General features: G+C 41.5%; 1 protein-coding gene across 1 annotated transcript in view; it reads left to right on the top strand.

The window, feature by feature from the left end:
• Positions 1-20,875, top strand: part of GRIP1 (glutamate receptor interacting protein 1) — a 177,205-nt gene that overhangs the window by 82,717 nt on the left and 73,613 nt on the right. The window contains exons 8-11 of the mRNA XM_032593792.1: positions 11,520-11,667; positions 13,540-13,709; positions 19,205-19,360; positions 20,035-20,190. Of these exons, the coding sequence (XP_032449683.1) occupies positions 11,520-11,667; positions 13,540-13,709; positions 19,205-19,360; positions 20,035-20,190 (630 nt within the window). The remainder of the gene's footprint in view (positions 1-11,519; positions 11,668-13,539; positions 13,710-19,204; positions 19,361-20,034; positions 20,191-20,875) is intronic.

Here is a 20,875-nt window from a genome sequence, read left to right as displayed (position 1 = left end):
GACTGAGTGTTCCTCGTAGTCTTTGGAGGTTAAGAATCCTCTGAGTAGTAGGAATTCTTTCTCAGGCTGGCAGACACTTATTCCTACTTAAGTAGTTTCTCTGCCTCAGCAGAATCTGATGGAAATTCATCCTTTTTTTTTTTTTTTTTCTTTTTTTTGGATCACTTATCCAGCTCAGAAAACCTGACAGTGACTATTTTTAGACTGAGGAGGAATCAGAGTTTCTGGAAAATGATGATAAGGAATATGATGATTACACAATAGCCATGTATAAATGCCAAATCTTTGTAACGGTCGGGGCAAAGGGTTTTTCACTTTGTGGCAAATATTTCTACTTTCCCATTGACATTGGTCACTTAAAGCCCTGATTCATTTGGCTGTTCACACTTTTTAAAGCAAATAGGACATAAATTTTTTGAGTTTCCTGAAAGCTTGCTCCTAGTAGACAGAATTATGCCCTTTTTTAAAAAGTCATCACATTAGTACTGACGTTGGGAATGGAAGCTTCTGGAGCTTGTGCAGTAAAGAGACATGGCATTGTCTACAATGTGTGCCCCAAGTCACTATGTCTGAACTCATAAATTCCTTTAAGAAATTTTGGGACCTGACTTTTCTCATCCTCTCTTTTAAAAGTTTAATAACTCTTTATTACTTATCTACATGGGACAAGATTAGAGCCAGAGTAATTAAAGTTGGAAGACTTTTATTAGTATCCTACAAAACATGCTTAAATATCTATAAGTACTATCTGTCAGTCTATAAAATTTAATACTGAGCCCAGCCATGCAAATCCTAACATGATTATTTTATGTATTGTTATTCCCTTAGCCAGGGGCCTAAACTCCTTCATTTGTTTAGTTACTGGGCTCTGGTTTCCCCTGAACCAGCTCCACAGTGAAACATCACTCTACAAAAGGCCAAGAAAAGCCAAGGCAGCCTGGAAGAAGTACAGCAGACTCAGAGAACTTGCATTACCATATGTCAAGATCTGTTAAAAAGCTAAAGTGATTAAGACAGTATGGTACTGGCATCAGAACAAATTGACCAATGCGACAGAAAACAGTGTCCAGAAACAGACCTATACATATATAGTCCTCTCTTTTATGATACAGGTGACATTGCAATGCAGTGAGGAAAGAATGGTTTTTTTCCAGTAATGATGATGGGTCACTTATATCCACGTGGAAAAATATACATCATGACCCTTCCCCGCGCCATGCATAGAAATCAATGCAGATGGATTATCTATCTAAATGTGAAAAATAAATAATAAAGCCTGTAAGCACAGATTTTTTTTTTTAAGTTTTAACATTTATTCATTTTTGAGAGACAGAACAGGAGCGGGGGAGGGGCAGAGAGAAAGGGAGACACAGCATCTGAAGCAGGCTCCAGGCTCTGAGCTATCAGCAAGCTCAGAGCCTGACTCTGGGCTCAAACCCACGAATCGTGAGATCATGACCTGAGCCGAAGTGGGGCACTTAACCGACTGAGCCACCCAGGCGCCCCAGTAAGCAGAGATTTCTTAAAGAGAACAATAAAGTACCATAGAAGAAAAAAAGAATAAGAACTTCTCTTCATTAAAAGACACCATTAAGAGTCTGAAATGGTAAACCAGAGAGGTGAAAATCGTATTTGCAAACCATACATCCAATACAGGACTCCTATCAGCATATGTTATTTTTAAATTCCCACAAATCAATAAGCCAGACAACGTAATGGAAAGTTGGGAGGCAAGACTTGGGCAGACACTTTATGAAAAACAGATATGCAAGTGGCCCATTACCCGGGATAGATTGCTCAACACCTTAGTCATCAGGTGAATGCGAAGGGAAACCCCAGCATAATACCACTGGACACCTACCTGAATGGCATAAGTGGAAGAGACTGACCACAGCAAGAGGTGACAAGCATGTGGAACCACTGGAACTCTCATTCCCTGCAGGCGACAAGATAAATGTATACAACTCCTCTGGTTGAGTACACCCCACAGCCCAACAGGTCAGTCCTAGTTATGACTCCTGCAGACATGCATTCCTGTGTTCACCAAACGACATACTAGAATGCTCATGGCAGCAATATTTGTAATAGCCAAAAACTGGAAAATACCTAAATAGTAGCATGGATCAATTATGGCATATTCACCCAATGGAATAGTATATAGCAAGGAGAATGAATGACCTAAAGTTACTCCCCAAAATGTGCGTGAATCTAACATATTATAGAGCAGAAAAGCCAGAATCAGAAGAGTACAACAGGGTGTATTTTCTTGAAAGTCCAAAAATAAGCAATGCCAACCTATGCTGGTAGAAGCCAAGATAGTGGTGACCTGTGGGACAAGGGCGTGACTTAAAGGAATATAAAAGCAGGAGCATTCTTTAATGCTGGTACCGTTCTGTTTCTGGGTCTGGGTATGGATACACAGATGTGTTCAGTTTATGAAAATATATCAGGCTGCTAACTCATGATTTATGCATTTCTCTATATGTTTATTATACTTCAATAAAAAGTTTAAAAAACACTATACCCCAATAAGCAAGGTACAAAAAATAACAGTAGCAGTCATGTAAAATACGGGGAGGGGGCCAAGATATTCCAAAGTTAGTAAAATTACCAGGGTGAGCTGCTGTAGAGAACAAAAGTCAGTCATCAACCATGCTTTAGCCAAACCTAAGGGACATGGGACATACTACTGAGTTTCACTGACTTTGGACTCTTCTTACAAGGCAGTAACTATGCAAATTGTCTCCTTTAACTCCCTAAGAAAAACAGGGCTTAAGATACAGTTCATTTGAACATGGAAGGTACACTTTGTTGTACTGGGAATATTTCCCAAGCAGTGTATTTTAAGAAGCAAAAATAAATTGGCAATTTTTGTTGGAAGTTAAAAAAAAAAATGTATTAGAGTTTAGCTCATCTGAAAGAGATTGAAATTATTAGTAGAATGATTTGAATAGGCTATCACTAATAAAAATACTTTTAACTAATGGGTACATTGAAAAGCACCCCAAAGGTACTTTTTATCTGAATGAATGTAAGGCAGGCAGAGCTAATAATACCGTGTAGTCTTTCTGCCACCCGGGGAGGTTCTAATCAAGTCTTGTGCTCTGATTGAAACGCAGAGCTCAGAGTGGGAAAACTGATTAACAAAATAAAAAATCCGGAGTGTTTCCCATGCAAACAGTCATCAGCGTATCTTATGTAATTATGTAGGCCATAAATCAACACAGCGTGCGAGGGCTTCAGCCATAGTGTAAATATCTTAATGACTGAGACGTCTTTAGCCATGAATAATTTATATCTGCATGATCCATTTTTCTCAACCATGCTTCACTTAGGCAGGACAGACTAATCTGCTGTCAGGGGATGGGCTCTTGATTACTTCTTCCTGATTTTTCTTCTGTTTATTTTTCTCATTTTGACACACTCCATTTTTCCCTCTCGCACTTTCTTAAATAAGGGTGCCTCTTTCATCCACCCTGTCTGCTTGCTTTTACTTTTGCTATGCATCTTATTAGACAGCTTGGAATAAAGCCAGGGCTTTTGGACTCCTACTTTTCATAAGGCCCTCTGTAAATGGAATGAGGTGGCAACTAGGGAAATAGGCTTAATACCACAAGGCAGTACGAGCTTCTTGATGTTGTTGTGGGGAAACATTTATTATGGAAAGCAATTGCCAGAAAAGGCTAATGATCAATTAAACGTTAGCATTTGTAGATCCCCTTCTGTGATGCGGAAAGTAACTGCCACATGGGTAATGCTGGAGAGCTTACTTGCTAAAATAGTTTTGTTGTTTTCTTAGAGCCCATTAAAATAAAGGCAGCAGAGAAACATTCAGATCAAATTCTATGTTACCTAAAACGCAGACAGACAGTCCTTATGGACAGGGAACTTTGGTCACCTGTGGATCAAATGACAAACTTGAGTAATTTTCCTAGAAGCCTGGAAATCACATCCTGTTTGACAGCTCATTATTTTTTATAAGGACATTGACTCTACCATATTAAAGATTTCATTAGAGGGGAAAATTGCCAGCATTATACGGCCTGCAGTTAAAAAAAAAAAAAAAAAAACTAGAAACGTCTTGAGGTTCAGCAGAATCATTTTCCATTGTGGAATCCACTAGTTTCCCTATCCTATACCCCCATCTTCTTGGCAAGGGATCCCTAGGGGTTACTAGAAGGAAGGGACAGTACACTATCATCTTTGAGTCCTCAGTACCTTCTGATGTTCCTGGCATATAGTTAGCACTCAATAAATGTATTTTTAAAGTTCATTTTGTTGCAAGAATGGTGACTTACCCTGCAGATTTAGAAAGTTCAGTTCTGTGGGAAGTGAGGTAGGTGATCTTCTAACCTGGCAAGAATCTGGTTAGGCTTCTCATCTCCTCATAGTACATTAATCCTGTAACTGATTTATCCGATGTCCAAAGCAAATGGATCTGGTCTCAGTCACTTATATAAAATGCCAACATACTAAGGTCTTCTTGCAGTGAACCATCTTGAATCATCTAATAGCCAACTTCTGTTGGAAACCCAAGTGAGGGAGAAGACTGATATCTAGGAAAGATCCCCAGAGAGACATCCCATCTGTCTAAGCTAGGATCTGCCTTTAGATCAAGTTGACTACCACATTAGCTTATTCCATTATAGAGACACTATCATTGATTTGCTTTTTAATTTTATTCCTCAGCGTTGATGAAGGAACAGCCATTGGACACTACCTCTGTGTCCTATTATAAAAATGTGTTGAGGGGCACCTAGGTGGTTCAGTTAAGCACCTAACTCTTGATTTCAGCTCATGTCATGATCTCATGTTCATGGGATTGAGCCCCATGGCGGCCTCTTCCCCAAGCCCGCTCACACTCTTTCTCTGTCTCTCAAAATAAATAAACATTTTTAAAAAGGTATTGAGGATACTCCCATTATATCAGCATGATAGATAGATAGATAGATCTATATCTATCTATAGATAGATAGATAGATAGATAGATAGATAGATCTGTATATAGATATAGATTATAAAACCCCATGGGAGAGAGATCTTTTAAAGCTTCCCGCTAGGAGAACCTTTATTTCCACTGCAAGGACTAGAAGACTTTCCCCTTTCCAATGGGGAAATTAACCATGTTTCCAATTAACCATGTTTCCTTTATTGTCCCAATTTCCAGGAATCTCAGAGTAATATTTTTTTTTCACTGAAGCAAAAGTCGCTAGGTGGCTCAGTTAAGTGTCCAGCTTTTGATTTCAGCTCGGGTCATGATCTCACGGTTTGTGGGTTCCAGCGCCACATCGGACACTGCACTGACAGCAAGAAGCCTGCTTGTTATTCTGTCTCTTCTCCCTCTCTCTCTCTCTCCCTGTGCCCCTCCCCCACTCATGCTCTATCTCTCAAAATAAATAAACTTAAAAAAAAATAAAGTGTAGACCATCAGCTCTGTGTCACTTCCTATTCCCCTCTGCCTCCACACCCTGGCAACCACCAATCTACTTTCTGTTTCCTTGAATTTACCTATAGTTCAGAGTCATTTTTGCAATTCATTCAGACCATTTCTGTTAACCCCTGTGGGCAAGGCACTTGTAGGCTCTTTTTCTTCGTCCTGATTCTTTCTTCATATCACATATTTCGTTTAAAGCAAGCAGCCTCCAGACTTTGTGGAAAGAAGTTGCATGGAGATATATGCAAACAAGGATATCCTCCTTTTTACTTCTAGAGCCACTCGCCACCCGTCTCCACTGTGTGCTGTGACCTATATGGCCCACATAATGGGCTCTCATGTCCCCTGGCTCCATTGGGTTTAGCTAATAGGGAATCATGGCAGAAGATGAGAGGGAGGGAAAACAGTGATGGAGGGTGTTATTCCCGAGCTTCCTCCCTATGGATTCACTGGGGATGGCTATGTCCTTTGACTCAAGGTCCCAGCTGCTGTCAGGTAGCCCTTTCCACACAGACCTTTCTGAATCCGCATTTCACTAAGAGTTCTAGCCTTTGTCAGGACAGTGTAGCAAAATGCTCTTTGGTTCTGGCCCCACAGTATTACATCATCCTGGTGGTTTCCCTCTAAGTTGCCCACAGCTTTCTAAATATTTCTTTTATTAAACTTTCATCAAATTGTCCTGATTTGAGTGTGTCATCTGTTTCTTGCAAGGACCCTGACTCAAACAAGCATATTCTACTCTGTGGTTCTGTTTAGCTATAGGTCAACATGATACGCTCAGAGTCCTCTGCAGAGAAGCTGGTCTGGCAGATTTTCCTAGGGCCAGAGAATTCTTCTCAAAGACACCCAAAGCATTCATATCTCTTCACGGTTTTAAGGCGCAGGACCTTTGTGTCAATCCCTAAATGGTAACAGTCTGTTTTAAGAGCTCATAATCCTGGAGGTGGTTTCTTTACTTGACCATTTTCAGTCGCTATAGTACCCACTTATGGAGCTGGAATGATCAATGAGCTCAAGTCCCATCTGAAAGAAGGTGGGTTCCCTTTCTGCCAATGCATTGTTCCCTAATTCTTTCATTCTTAGATAAACTCAAACACTACTCAGTCTGATATTGTGAGACATTAGATGGAATTCATTATAGCAGGCTTAGAATTTAGACAAGAGAAAAATCTTCCTCATCGTCAACATTACCTATGTCATGCATATGCAGCCTGTTACAAGAAGAGCCATTGAAAGGATTTAAGCATAGGGTGAACATGATCCCAGCTACACTAAGAACTACTTCAAACAAAAAAATATGATTTAAATTACTGTATCATCAATATAGTTAGCATAACACCTTGAACAAAATGATAGGTGTGTATGCTTTCTCTCGTTCCGCCAATATCACTGAGCACCTACTGTGTACACAGATATTGTAGACTGTGGAGTCACAGTCATGAGGAGGGCATTCACAGTCAAGAAGAGCTGCACGGAGCTTACACTTTTAATTGAAGAACTATTAGGGGCGCCTGGGTGGCTCAGTGGGTTGAGCGTCTGACTCTTGATTTCGGCTCAGGTCATGATCTCATGGTTTGTGAGATTGAGCCCCGCATTGGACTCTGTGCTGACAGCATGGAGCCTATTTGGGATTCTCTCTCTCTCCCTCTCTCTCTCTGGCCCACCTCTGCTCTCTCTCTCTCTCTCAAAATAAATAAACTTTAAAAAACAAGGAACAATTGGATAAACAGCAAATTAAACAACTAATTGTGGAATTACATTTATTAGAAGTCCTGTAAAGGAAAAAAGCAGGGTTCTATAAACACATTTCACAGGCAGGTTGACATGGTTTTCAGATCAGGGCAGGAATCCCTGAGGAAGTTACATTTAGCAAGGCAGTGGTGAAGTAGGTGAAGGAGAAACTGGGCGGGGGGTGGGGGGGGGCGGTTTGGAACATTCCAGGTAGACAGAACCATATATATAAGGGACCAGAGGCAGGAAGGCGCAAGGCATTTTTAAAAAATTGAAGGAGAAGTAGGGGGTAGAGCAGAGAGAACAAGAGCAGAATGATGGAAATAAAGCTGTTGAAGTGAGTAGGAGCCAGGTGTAGGTCCTTGTAGACCGTGTTAAAATGTTTTACCCCATGAGAACAGTCATTGAAAGGATTTATGCATGGTGTTCACATGATGAGATCTATGTTTTTTTTTAAAATCACTGGAAGGTGGAGGCCATGCGAGGATAAAGGGATATCAGATAATGGTAACTTGGACTGAAAGAGTGATTGTGGAGATGGAAAGAAATGGTGAAGTTGAGAGCTACTTAGGAACAAGAGGCATTTGGGAGGATGCGGAAGACGATGGAGTTGAGATGACTCCTAGGTTTCTGGTTTGCATGATGGAATATAACAGGCGTCATTCACCGGGAGAAGGAAACATGGATGGGAACCAATGGAGTGTGGTGAGCTCGCTATCAGTTTTACACACATTGTGTTTGTTGTGCTCATGAAACATCCAAGAATTGTTCAAGGTGGCGGGGGTGGCAGTGGAAGCTCAGAGGAAGGGTATGTGCTGGACACATAGATTTAAGAGTGATTGTGGTCAAGTGAAACTGGGCTCCTAAGGAGAAAGAATAGAAGGCTGAGCTCATATTCAATAAACTGTTGTCAACAATTCCGGATCGTCTTTACATGAGATAAACAGCTTCCTTCCTGTGCCATCTTTATTTTCTCTGGGTAAGTTAGGACCTCATTGTGACACAGTCCTGCTAGAAACTTAAACTTGTGCCCTGGAAACCCCTTAATGTGAAATCTTTATATTATATAATGAGAGTACAAGGGTGGGAGACCATCCCTCAAACTCAGTCTTTAAAGGATGTTACTGTTGTTATCAAAATATTTAACAGTCTGATGTCTTGCATATCATCTTGGCAAACACCAGCTGTATACAGTCACTTTATACCCAGCAGCTCACCTCTTCTACTCATTAGTAGGATATTGGAATTTAAATTTAGCTATTGCATATCTTTATAAAGTTTATTAACCTTCTCTAGTTTTCTGATTTCCACGAGGCTCTTCCTTACCTGACATTGCTATCTCTCTGTAGAGTCACAGATTATCAGGGTTAGAGAGCTTTTTTTGAAGTCCTCTAATTTTTCAAAAGAAGAAAATGAGGTGAAAGGGAGACGATGGCTTCAGCCACATGGTAAGTTGGTAGCATAGCCAGGCATCACCCTCCGAGCCTCCAGCCCTGAGCCCAGCTTAGAAGTACACTGTTTCTTCCCTTAACCATGACTTTAAATGTCTCTTCTCAGAATTCTGAAGCTTTGTAAAGTTTAAAAGAAACTCATTAGTTGCACATTAGGCTCTCCCAAAAGGAAATGCTGCACTTGTTCCTTTGAAGCCTTACTGGGGAAAGTACTACTTAGAGAGAACTTGTTATTCTAGTTCCCATTCACAGAGGGGCACCAGAGCAGCTGTGGGTCTGATCTCTCTTCTCTTCTAGATTAATGGTGGCAGAAGATCTGGTTCCCTTTTTCTATGCTTCTTTCCTCCACCCCCCCATAAATCACTTTAATTGTGTGCACATCATCTACTTCAGAGTCTAAGGGAACCTGATACTTGTTCTAGACTCACTCCATTCTCATCAGTCTAATACCAAAACCCCTCTCCAAATGGAAAGATCCATTATTCAGTGACAGCAGGACACTGACAGGCACTTACGAAGCTAAAAGGAGCAAAGGTCTCCCATTACCTCCTTAAACCTTTTTTGTCAGCTACTCATATGCATTTAATGTGTAGCACTTCGCTTGTGGATTTCGGTTTGCCTCCTTTCCTACCAACAATTTCTCCTAATTGTTCCATTCTTCTAAGACACTACAACCTGATATAGCACCTTTGCCTTCCTCTCAAAATGTTCTGAAAGACTAATTAGATCCTTAAAGAACAAAAAGTTAAAAGCTTTTTGTGAGTAATCAATTCCCTGCAAGTTTGCTAATATTCTTCTGTTTCTTGGTAACATGTTCCACAACATAGGCTGATAATCTCTTTAAAAACTCTGATCCTTAATCGTGATGTAATGTTTTAAGAAAAATGCATACATAGCGTGTACTAGATAATGGTTGATTATGGTTTTGTTAAAAATTTACACCTGCAAATACCTAGTTAGAAATAGCTGCCCCTTAGAATTCAAGAAAGGTACATTGGAGGGATAGACTCCAGGTGAAAGCCCTATCAGGATCCAGATTTAGCTTTTAACAAAGACCCAAACTTAAAATATTAGCTTCAATATGATAGAAGGTTATTTATCGGGAGATCTCCAATCTCTGGATATAGGGTTTCAGAAACCTAAGCTTCCTCTGTGTGGCTTCCTGCTCTTGTCTACATGGTTGAAGATGGGTCACCGGTTCTGGGCCCACACCGCAACAGCAACAAGGAGGAAATGAGCTACAGGAAAGCACAACCATCATTTTGAAGAGCACATTCAGAAGGGCTCACTTCCCATTGGCTGGTACGAGGTCACATGGCTGCACCTCCCAGCAAAGGAGGCCAGGAAGTGTCCTTAGCTGGGCAAGACATTTGCTCAGCTAAAACTTGGAAAGCTTATTACTGAAGAAAGAAGGGAGTGTGGGATACCAAGGAACAACTCGCAGCTTCTGTCATTCGTAAGAGATTAAGTTGTAAGTAACAGAGAAAATTTATTACTTTCATTTGTTAAGCCAAGGAAATTTATTCGACATGGAAAAAAAAGTGGAAGAATATCTGTGATCGTCACCTCCCAAAGCTATCTATTAAAATCCAGCCGAGTCTGTGGGAAGTGATTTTGGAAATTAGTCCTTCTAAAATTATTCCTTCTATTCTTGGGGTGATCATTTCACTGTGTATACGAATGTCAAATCCTTACATTGTTCACCTGAAACTAACGTAATATGCCAAACGATCCCTAATTAATTAATTAAGTCCTTCTGGAGTTCTATAAAGATAATGGGAGAAAAGGCCCTGCTGGACCAGAGCCCACATGAGGGTCAACCTTGCTAGGGAGCATGCTCAAGGAAAGGGAGGACAGCAGACCTCAGGGGGTGAAGGTTGAGGCAACAGATTATGTGCGTTTGCCTTAGCCACAGAACTTGACTATCAGAGTTGAGAAGCAAGCAGAATCGTCTCCCCTAGTGAAGGAAGGACAACTAAAACAGGGGTAACAAGACCTGACAACTATTTATTGCACACCTCCTATGTGCCGGTCATTATGCCAGGCACTGAGGAGGGTGCGATCAATAAGATGTCATCTCTGCCTTCCCAGCAAGCTTGCAGTCTGGCAAAGGACAGAAGCATGTAATCCACACTGGCCACTATGAAACAGTGAGGCGTGTGCCACAACTGAAGGCATCTAGCAGGCTATAGGAGCACGCGAGAAAGTGATCTCCCAAATCGTGAGTCAGGAGAGGCTTCTCAGAAGAATTGATGTTTACACGGAGTCCCCAAGTAGGAGTTGAAGGAATAAAGAGTGTTCCAAGCCAAAAGTAAAGCGTGTGCGGTGTAAAGTGACTCCTGAGGGTGAGGTGACCCTAGATCAGGTCCAGGATAAAGAAAGATCCAAAGGATTTACAAATTCAACTTAGTGTATGCATCCCCAGTATTTGGCTATTTAGAGACATCATCTCTTCATCCTTCTCTCCCATCCATCCATCCATCCATCCACAGTAGATGCTGAGATGTTTGAATTAATTAATTTTTAAAACTGTTACTGAGAAACCTAGTTTTTCCAGGCACTGTGCCAAGTGATCAAGAGGGCATAAAGATACACAAAACTTTATCCCCAGTGATGTGAAGCTTAAATTTTAATTGAAGAGATAAATCTGTGCACATATTACTAGATACGCAAGCTGAATAGAACATGCCTAAAACGTGTCCTAAAACATGCCCTAAGAAGTTACCACTGGCAGGGGTCATGTTACCTGGAGGGAAATGTAAGTTTCAGTGCTAACATTACCAGACCAACATCAGACTGAACACTCTCCACATTTCTCATGTGTCTGTGTTTGCTTATTGGGTTTCTGTTTTGTTTTGTTTTGTTTTGTTTTGTTTTGTTTTCTGATATTTGTTCTTCCATAGATTCTGTGGCAACAGCGTCCGGGCCACTGCTAGTTGAAGTTGCCAAAACTCCTGGTGCCAGCCTTGGGGTTGCCCTGACTACCTCGATGTGCTGTAACAAACAGGTCATTGTCATAGACAAAATCAAATCTGCAAGTATTGCGGACAGGTGAGTGTTGTAGAAAGTGCCTACGTTTCAAAACTGCATGAGTGTTAAAATAGATATCTACATATATTTCCACACGCATATACACACATGTGATACATACACATATACACATGCCTTCACACATGTACATATCTGATTTTAAAAAGAGCTCTTCTGCCCATCTATACAAGTTTCATCAAGAAAACAAGTTACGGTTCTAGGGCTTAAAAATTAACCCACCTGTCAGCCACCCCAGATGTTATGTTGCCTCATCCAGACGTTTGGTGTGGCCTTTAGAAATAGGAAAAAAAGGAAGTCAAGCAACTGAACAAGTTTCCCTACCATGTTCTAGGGTGATAGATTGGTTTTGCTGTAAGGTAGCTAAGTATATGTTTTGTGTTCTCCATTTAGAGAAGTCATGGGTTTTCGTGAACTGTTAACAGTTAAATCTTGCCACCATAAAATCTTATTCCTTTTTTCTTAAATAAGTAAAACAATATTTTTGAAATAATGCAGTCTTTAAAGAGAAGTCTTATGCTGTCACGGAATGTTAATCTTAGGGTTTCACAATCTTCAAGGGCCCCTGAAAACATCATTCATTCCTATGACACAATAAAAACAAAAGCCCTTTTTCCTGAGTTCTTTTTGCGAATTAATATTTTAGACTTACAAGGTGAGAAGGGGGGGAAGAAAGACTACCTCACCCCCTAATAAGTTATTTCACAGCTCCTGATAGGAACGCCCCCCCACCTTTACAGCTGAAGCTCTTTAAGTGCTTCCACTTGAACTTTTTAGACAGAAGGGATGAGTTGAAATGCTTTTTTGTCTTGAGAAGTAGACTGTTTTCACTGTGGAAGTCTCTAGACGTACTCCAAAAGGCCCAGCCTCCCTTGCATGTTCCCAGCCTCTTTTTCATATGCCCTCGCCTTACCTGGGAAACCTCCAACTCAGACGCAGTAACCCGCAGCAACCCCTGTCTTGGTCAGTCTACAGCTCCACTGTGGTCTTACCCTACATTCAGCCCTTTAACAGTGACAGCCATTGATCCAGGGGTGTTCTCCAGTTCAATGGTGCAGGATGCTTTAATTTTCTCCCTCTGTTTTTTTTTCCCGTTCCGCAGGGGGTAACCAGTTTAAGGAGCTGTCCACTTGACTGGTACGTCGGGATGCTGACTGCTGTGTTTGCTTTTCTCAACTCATGCAGTAGCCAGTCTCTTGAGTTCAGCAAGGTGTAGCTCTAGCCCCCGCTTTCCCTTCACTCACCACGCAGGCCTCCTTTATGGCTCTTTTGACTCCTGCATAATTTCCATCGCCATCGAGAGCTTTTGTACTAATCGATGTTTAACTCGAAAATAACAAAATATAATACAGTAGTAAAGAACTGGTGATTTGGCAGCTTGTGTGAGAGAGTTCTGAAAAAAGCATTAGCTGAATCTCCCCGAGTTATTCCCATTCACACATAAACTAGTTGTAAATGATCCTGTTCCAGTTATGTGAGTCACATCTTGACATCCTGAACATTGACCAGCTCATATTTATAGATATACAAACCAACAAGGAAAAATCACGGAAGAAAGTCAAGGGGAAAAATGTTCCTGTTCTTCTCTTCCCTCCCACACACTGCCCTTCAACTTCTGGCACCACCACCCTGAAATAATACGATTTCTTAAGAGGCACAAGAGAAGAACATTTCCTTGAGTTTTTCTGTATCTCCCACATTCCTCTTCATACGCAAGGTGCTTCACATTTGACAGATGGTGTTTCCTATAACACTCAGACTTTTCCTTTTTGAAGTAAATGCAAACCGCGTGAAATGTTACGACTACGAAGGACATGAACGTCATGTTCCAAAGACAAGAGCCCTCATCGCACTGAGTATTTCTCCTTTCCGTAGATGTGGCGCCCTTCACGTGGGAGATCACATCCTGTCCATCGACGGAACCAGCATGGAATACTGTACATTGGCAGAAGCCACCCAGTTCCTGGCCAACACCACTGACCAGGTCAAGCTGGAGATTCTTCCCCATCATCAGACCCGCCTGGCCCTGAAGGGACCTGAGCATGGTGAGAAGGATCCATCTGGATAAATCTCTTTATCTTGCTTTTACAGTTATTGCTTCTCTCCCAGAATTAGAAGCAGAAAGACACAGAGGCTAATTCTGGCTTTATCATTTCTTTCAGAGCAGCGGGTTATCTTTTGTTTACTTTCCTTCGTCTCCCAGATCCTTGTTCCTGAGCCAAATGTAATTTATTTGAAACCTCAAAATTGAGGAAAGAAACATTGTTTGAAATAGAATTTTCAGGCTTGTACTATTTGATATTTAAAAAAAAAAAAGAAGAAGAAGAAGAAGAAGCCTTTGTTGCAAATTGAGTGTGAAGAGAAGGGGAATAATTTGACTTCCTGTTACGCAGAGTGAATGTCCACGCTACCTCAAGGACGATGAAGGCAAATTATAAAATTCTCACTTTTTAAAAATAATTATAAAATGGGTATTAATGGCAGACGCTTCAAATTTGGGGAGGAGAAAACAGTTGTGTGCAAGGTTGACTTTCTCTACAGTTTGTCTGTTTGCCAGAATAGCTTTTTCCTTAGCCCTTCCATAAAGGAACGACCTTTATGATGAAATATCTTTCCTGGGCGTGTCAGAATATTTGACTGCTTTTATTCAGTAACAAGTGTCAGCTGAGGGGACCTGCATTTTCACTGTCTGAAGCTCACAGGTACATTTGCTAAGTGTTTGTACACCATCCACCTAAGCATCTTTAAACAAAACCCAGTACAAGAGAAAGGACTTGGAGCCCAAAATCACATTGAAGAAAGACTCTTCAAGGGGGTTCTTTGTTCCAACTCCTCTCTCCTTTCCCTTAAGTCAAGTGCCCCCCTTTTTTATTCCCTGAAATCGATTCCTTGAAGCTTCACTAGTGCTGTCAGGGGGCCCTAATGGAGAAGAGCACTTTTTTTTGTATGTTTAGAGAAAGAGAACAATTTTCTCCGGAATTGAAATTTTGTTTGTGAAGAGATCATTTGTATTATGTGTCTCCCACCTTCTGAAAGACACCGCGCTTTTCCACAGTTTGAAGAAAAAACAGAGGGACCGGTTAATTTTCATACTGAATGAGTCAGCTGGATGCAACCTTTTTTAATTAAATGGAGCTTAGACAGCCCTGGAGCTAATGAAAATCTCTAGTACAGCATTACCTTTATCAGATTTTAATTTTACACAATGGAGCCGAGAAGTGATGCAGTATAGGCAGGTTATGAAAAGAAATTCTGCCTCATTTGCCTAGAAGTGGGAAGGGGCTCCAGGAGGTACAGGTCATGGGAATGCACACCGTTCCGGTCAGGAGACCCCTTGGGACACCCTGGCAGAGGGGAGAGATTTCTCAAACTCAGTTTCTTCTAAATTAATCTGAAGCCGTCACTGGATTTGGAGCACAGGAGGTATAAGGATATACACTGTGTAGCGCTTTCTCAGCATGAGATTTGGCTTGGTAAATTCTGCTATCGGTGAATCAGAAATATGGAGCAGACCCTTGCAAAATGTCATTATCTTCAGCAACCTCATTTTCCCCTTTTTATTTGCCCTGTATATAAATCATAAATAGTCCAAATAGTTTCCAACTCGTGAAATATTAAATATTTTTACCTGTCAAGACAATTTGAGAGGATGAATGCATGTACTAAAATGCATGAAGACCAAGAACAAATTATTTTTTTTTTAATATGGAAGCCCTGTTGTCATTGTGACTTTTCAGAGGGGTGCAGGGTCGGGGCTGGTAATTTAAATAATTCAAGCTTCCATTTCTGACCCCATCATCTACTTTGGCTAAAAGTTGCTCATCATCTTTCTTCTCTAGCCTACAGGCATCTCCCTACAGTTTACATTAAAATCAGACTTGCATTTCCAAGAAGGCAAAAGTATTAGCTCCTAAACATAATTAAATCACAGTTAAGAATAAGGGGGAATGCCCCCCCCCAAATTATGTTGTTTATAATTCTCAAACTTATGTTTTTCTATGTGGTAGAGTGGTTTTACATAGTTTTTCCCTTTTTCCACAAGAGAGTTCTGGCTATCTTTTCAGGAAGCCTGATCCCTGAACGCTTATGTCTCATCCCATGGTAGATGGAAATATATTTCCCACATTTTGTTTCACAAGAAAGCGTCCACCATAGTGTTTTCAGAGAAATAAAGAAACGGGCACATCAGCTAGGAAAAAAAGAGATTAACTGTGCCTTTTGCTGGTAAATAGCATTAATGGGGCACCTGGGTGGCTCAGACAGTTAAGCGTCCAACTTCGGCTCAGGTCATGATCTCACGGTCCGTGGGTTCAAGCCCCGCATCAGGCTCTGTGCTGACAGCTCAGAGCCTGGAGGCTGCTTCGGATTCTGTGTCTCCTTCTCTCTCTGCCCCTCCCCCACTCAAGCTCTGTCTCTCTTTCTCTTTCAAAAGTAAATAGATATTTAAAAAATTTTTAAATAGCGTTAAAAGTGCTTACAAGAATGAGCTCTCAATAAGATTAGAAATTGTTCCTACTGAGGGTATTTGGGAGACATAATCACGATTGAAGTTCATGAGACTTTGAAAGAGAAAATGGGAGCAGAATCGCAAGGCTCAATAGAGTCAGGGCCCGGAGGACCTTCCATTTTTGAGTTCCAGGAGCAACCACAAAAGCAGCTGTTGCCTATGCCCCTCAGACATCCCAGACAGGGCAAGAGGGTACAGTTAGAAGAGAGAACAAACCAAAGGACCCTCCACGTCAGATACTTCTTAAGACTCCAACAGTGAGGTCATCATGGAAGATGTAAAAAGTATTCTATTTTAACTTGCTGTTTATGTATCTGTATCAAATCTCGGAATGCCCGCAGGAGGCAGTGTAGTGCGGGTGGGCTGAAGGCAGGGATCCTTGAATCAGACTTCCAAACTTAACTGGGTGCTACCATCCTTAAATATGCCCGGTAATGTCCAAAGTCCTTAACGAACTGGGTCAGAGAGTGTGGATTTCTAAAGTCCATTCACTATACCCTGCCCTCATTTGAAACGCAGACCGTACTTTGTAAAAAGGACATCGGAGTGGCTGTTGGGGTCAATGAGCCAGACCCAGCAACGATTGCATCTTGGTAAAAAGTCATCTTACACTCCCCAAAAGAGAATGAGGATGGGGAAAGATAACCCATTATGAACTTCCCCGGCAACGCTCTTTATCACGAGGAAAATGCTGCCGCAGTGTAGACATGCACACTCTGGCTGATTCCTATTCACTTATGCATTCATTGATTCATCAGTCATTATGGACTAGGCACTATTCTAGGTGCTACAAGACATCTAGTGAGGGAGACAAAGTAGATTCCCATCCTCGTGGAATTTCAGTATAGAGAGACAAATATTTAAAATATGTTAAATAAATAAAGCCACTTCAGACTAAGTGAATAAGTACTATGAAGAACATAAAATACTAATGGGGTAGCATAGAGTCGGGCATATTCAGCCTGGGCTGGGGGTGGTCAGAACAACTCTGAGGAGGTGGCGGCCCCTTAGCTGAGACCCGAAGGAGAAGAAGGAGTCAACCGACTGCAACCACGCAGTCAACTGGGAGAAGAATACACGAGGCAGAAAGAATGGCAAGGGCAAATGCCCTGAGGCAGGAAAGCAACCTGGCTTGTTCTAAGAACGGCAGTAAGACCAATGGTGGCTGAAACAGTCAATGATGGGGAGAGTGATAGGGGATAAGCCTGCAGAGATAAGTAGGGGTCACATTCGATTCTCTTTGTAATTGTACCCCATTGAAGTAGCTTAAATGGGAGTGACATGATCCACCTTATATATTTAAAGGATTATCAGGTCATACAGATACTGGGAGGTAAGTATGCAGTTGATGAAGTGGGGAGCCAAGTCTGTAGGTGTTGCAGAGGTTAGGTAGAGGTGATGGCTTGGAACTAGAATGGTGGAGAGGCAGATGGAACCCAAACCAGAAACAGCAGCGGCACAGAAGGAACCGGCTGGGCCGCCTAGGGCTGTAGAATTATGGTGGCTATGCAAGTGATACTCTCTCAACCTAAGTGTCCAGTGAGTGAGATTTGTTGAGTGAGAGATACGTATTTCCTTCAAAAGATACTTTATTTGTTGGCAAGTAGAGCGAAAGTAGGCAGAATCAATATTATCCGTAAGAGTTCATCTGTTTTTATCGAGTGTACCGGCACCGTGCAAGCACCTTGCATATAGACCCGTGGGCATAATTTCTCACGGTGGTCCTGCGGGGGTGATGCTTTCGTGGTCTCCATTTGACATGTGGGGAAACTGAGGCTAAGGGAGGCTGAGTAACTAGCCACGGTCCTATAGAGAGGAAGGGCTGGAGCCAGAACTGAAACCCAGGCCTGCCTCAGCCCACAGCGCTCTTTCATTGCTAGGGCTCTGGTTCCACGGGTAGCCTTACCCCAGAAAGGCTGTGAAGTGGCCAATGATGCTGACATCACAGATGGTACAACTTAAGCCCTTGTCTAAATGAGCTTCCTTTAAATACTTACGGAGCATTTGATTCTCTGCATGAATAAATACCGTCAAATGACTCACATGTAAGGCACCTCACATTAGAATCATGATACTAAAAGGAGGTACGAGTTCATTTGTTATTTTTCACTCCTGTTCAGTGAAAAACTTCGGATCGGACATAGTAATGAACATGACCTTGCTCATCTTTCAGAACACCTGGTAGAAAAAAGTCTAAATAATATTGAAATTAGAATGGAAACACAGTACACATTTTTTTTCAATAAAGGGGACACGAAAATTTTGAAATAGCTTAACTAAAATGTTGTGGCGTCTTAAGAAAATATAAGAACACGTGAAATCTTTTGAGAATTAACTGTTTCTTTCAAATGTAAACATATCTTTTTTCAAAGATACAAAAAAGCATAAAATCTATTGAGACCTTTACTTATTAGGATACAAATATGATTCTGATATTGATAGATGATTAAGAGTGGTTTTTTTTTTTTTTTGAGAAAAATCAAGTCCAAGTGATGGATCAGACTGTAATTAAAATGTCAGAACAGTAAATTGTGATATGTGACTGGTAAAGCACTTGAATCATGAGCCAGCATGATTTATTATTGTTCCTTCTATTCTTTTTCTCAAAACAAGCGCTACTAACTGACCAAGATGCGCAAATCTTTAATTACTAATCACGTGCCATAGATCTTTATGGCGTTGACTTTTAAGTTTAAAAAAAAAAATGTTTTTAATCTGGTCTGTGAAGCGCAGGGGGAGATTAGAAATTGATTCAATAGTCATTTTAAAAGAAGAAAAAATGGGCTGGCGAACGACATGCATTATTCTTGGGAAGATGGAAGGCTTCCATTCGTGATGTTAATCATCTGTTCTGCTGACCACTGAGAAAGGGCAAAGCCAGTAGATTTTCTTTTTCTTTGCAAGCAGCTTTCATTTTTTTTGTTACACTTTTTATTTGTACAGTTCAGTTACTTTTTCTTTTGTTTTGTTTTGTTTTGTTTTTGGTTCTTTGTTTGTTTGTTCTTATTTGTCATCATCACCTCATGTGGGCAGTGAAAATTCAGAGGAGCGACAGGCAACTTGCGTGGGATTCCTGGGCCAGCGACCACTGCAGCCTTCACACCTACCAATACCCTAATGCGTCCCACCCCGACCGTTGCAGAGCTCCGGCCCTGCCAGCCCCAAAGGCGCCTCCTCCCAACAGCCCTCGTAATGTTCCAGACTTTCTCCTCCTGGTCTTTTGTGAAAATTATATTCTGCCTCTTCCTCATCTGATTCATACCATATTTGGCTTCATGGGTGCTATGTGCTTTTTTTGTAATAGCAACTTATCGTTTCTGACATCTTTCTGAGTCTTCTCCCCTCCCGCCCTCCCCCCCCAATCAGAAAGCATTTGTCATTAGAGAAGGATGTAAATGTTCCTAATGCTTTATATGTGGTCCGGAAATTAACAGTCCAAAATATGATATAGAATACGATGTGCTCAGAACTTCCTTGTGTGCTTGGAACCACTGTGAAATTCACGTCAGAAAAGATCTGCGAACGATGCGTGTCTGTACTGGATGCACGGAGTTGTTGTTTACGCAGAAACGCGGTTTCATGTTTATCTCTGTGTGTGTCTAGAGCAAAATTCATAGAGCCTCCCTCTGGGTTGCATTGTGCTCAGGAGGATCGTGCTGCCCCTCAGGCAGCGGTGGGCTCTTGTAACTTTGAGATTCTACAGTGCCATCTCCGTGGCTTCTAAGACCTGGTCTCTGCCCGGTCGGGGCACTGACTAGCCATTGCTGCCATGTGTGTCTCTCGGGGTTGTCCCTGGCTGGCAAGGGTAGCAGGCTCACACCCCACCTGAGAATGCTCTGTGCCAAGTCTCCACTCTCTTACAGCAGCTTTGGTGTCTTCACCCTTCTCTCCTACCTCCATGAGTGCATACAGCCTGAGTTCCCTGAACATGGGGACTTTACCTCGAAGCCTCTACTCCACTAGCCCTCGCGGGACCATGATGAGGAGGAGACTGAAAAAGAAAGACTTCAAAAGCTCACGTAAGTGAAACAGTCACCGTTGTCTCATGGGCTGGAGAAGATGGGCGGGCTGGTCGGAGTCTGTGGGAAGAGTGTTTTCTGGTGCCTAAATAATCAGGTGGATGCTAAGGGGCTCCCAGCTCTATGCCAGAGGTCCCTGAAATGCTATCTAGTATCTACATGATACTGATTGCCCAGAACAATTTCAGACTGAATTAGTTAGTTTGTACTATCTTTGCCGACAACTTTTTGTTTGAAATTTCTTTTCTTGCTCTTTGGATCTGATACGGTAACCAAAGAGGTGATTTTTTTTCCCTTCAAGACTCCTTCCTTATATTCTGGGTGACTTTGGACATGAAACATTTGTTCTCAGTTCCTTACTCACTCCAAATCAATGTTTTGAAAACTATGTCTCCCTCCTGATAAATATAAGAAAGAACCCCATGCATCTGTTTAATATGATTATAACATGTAATCACTTCTCTTTCCAACCAGATCGAATCATAGTCTAGAGAGGTGGGAATATTTCCTGTCCTATATGTCCCCTTTGGTGGCTGTAGTTGTGATTCCTATAGAGAAACTCAAAGAAGATGGGGTCTCTTCCTGCACTTACCATAAAAATAAAATAAGGAACACCCTTAAGTTACCTAAGTAAAATGAAACCCAGACTCTTCAAGGCTGGAAGTGAAGAGAATGTTAGGAGAAG

Source organism: Lynx canadensis, chromosome B4 (assembly GCF_007474595.2).
Source record: "Lynx canadensis isolate LIC74 chromosome B4, mLynCan4.pri.v2, whole genome shotgun sequence".
Classification (NCBI taxonomy): Eukaryota; Metazoa; Chordata; class Mammalia; order Carnivora; family Felidae; genus Lynx; species Lynx canadensis.
Note: the sequence above shows the minus strand (reverse complement) of the source record. Positions and strands in the feature narration are given on the sequence as shown.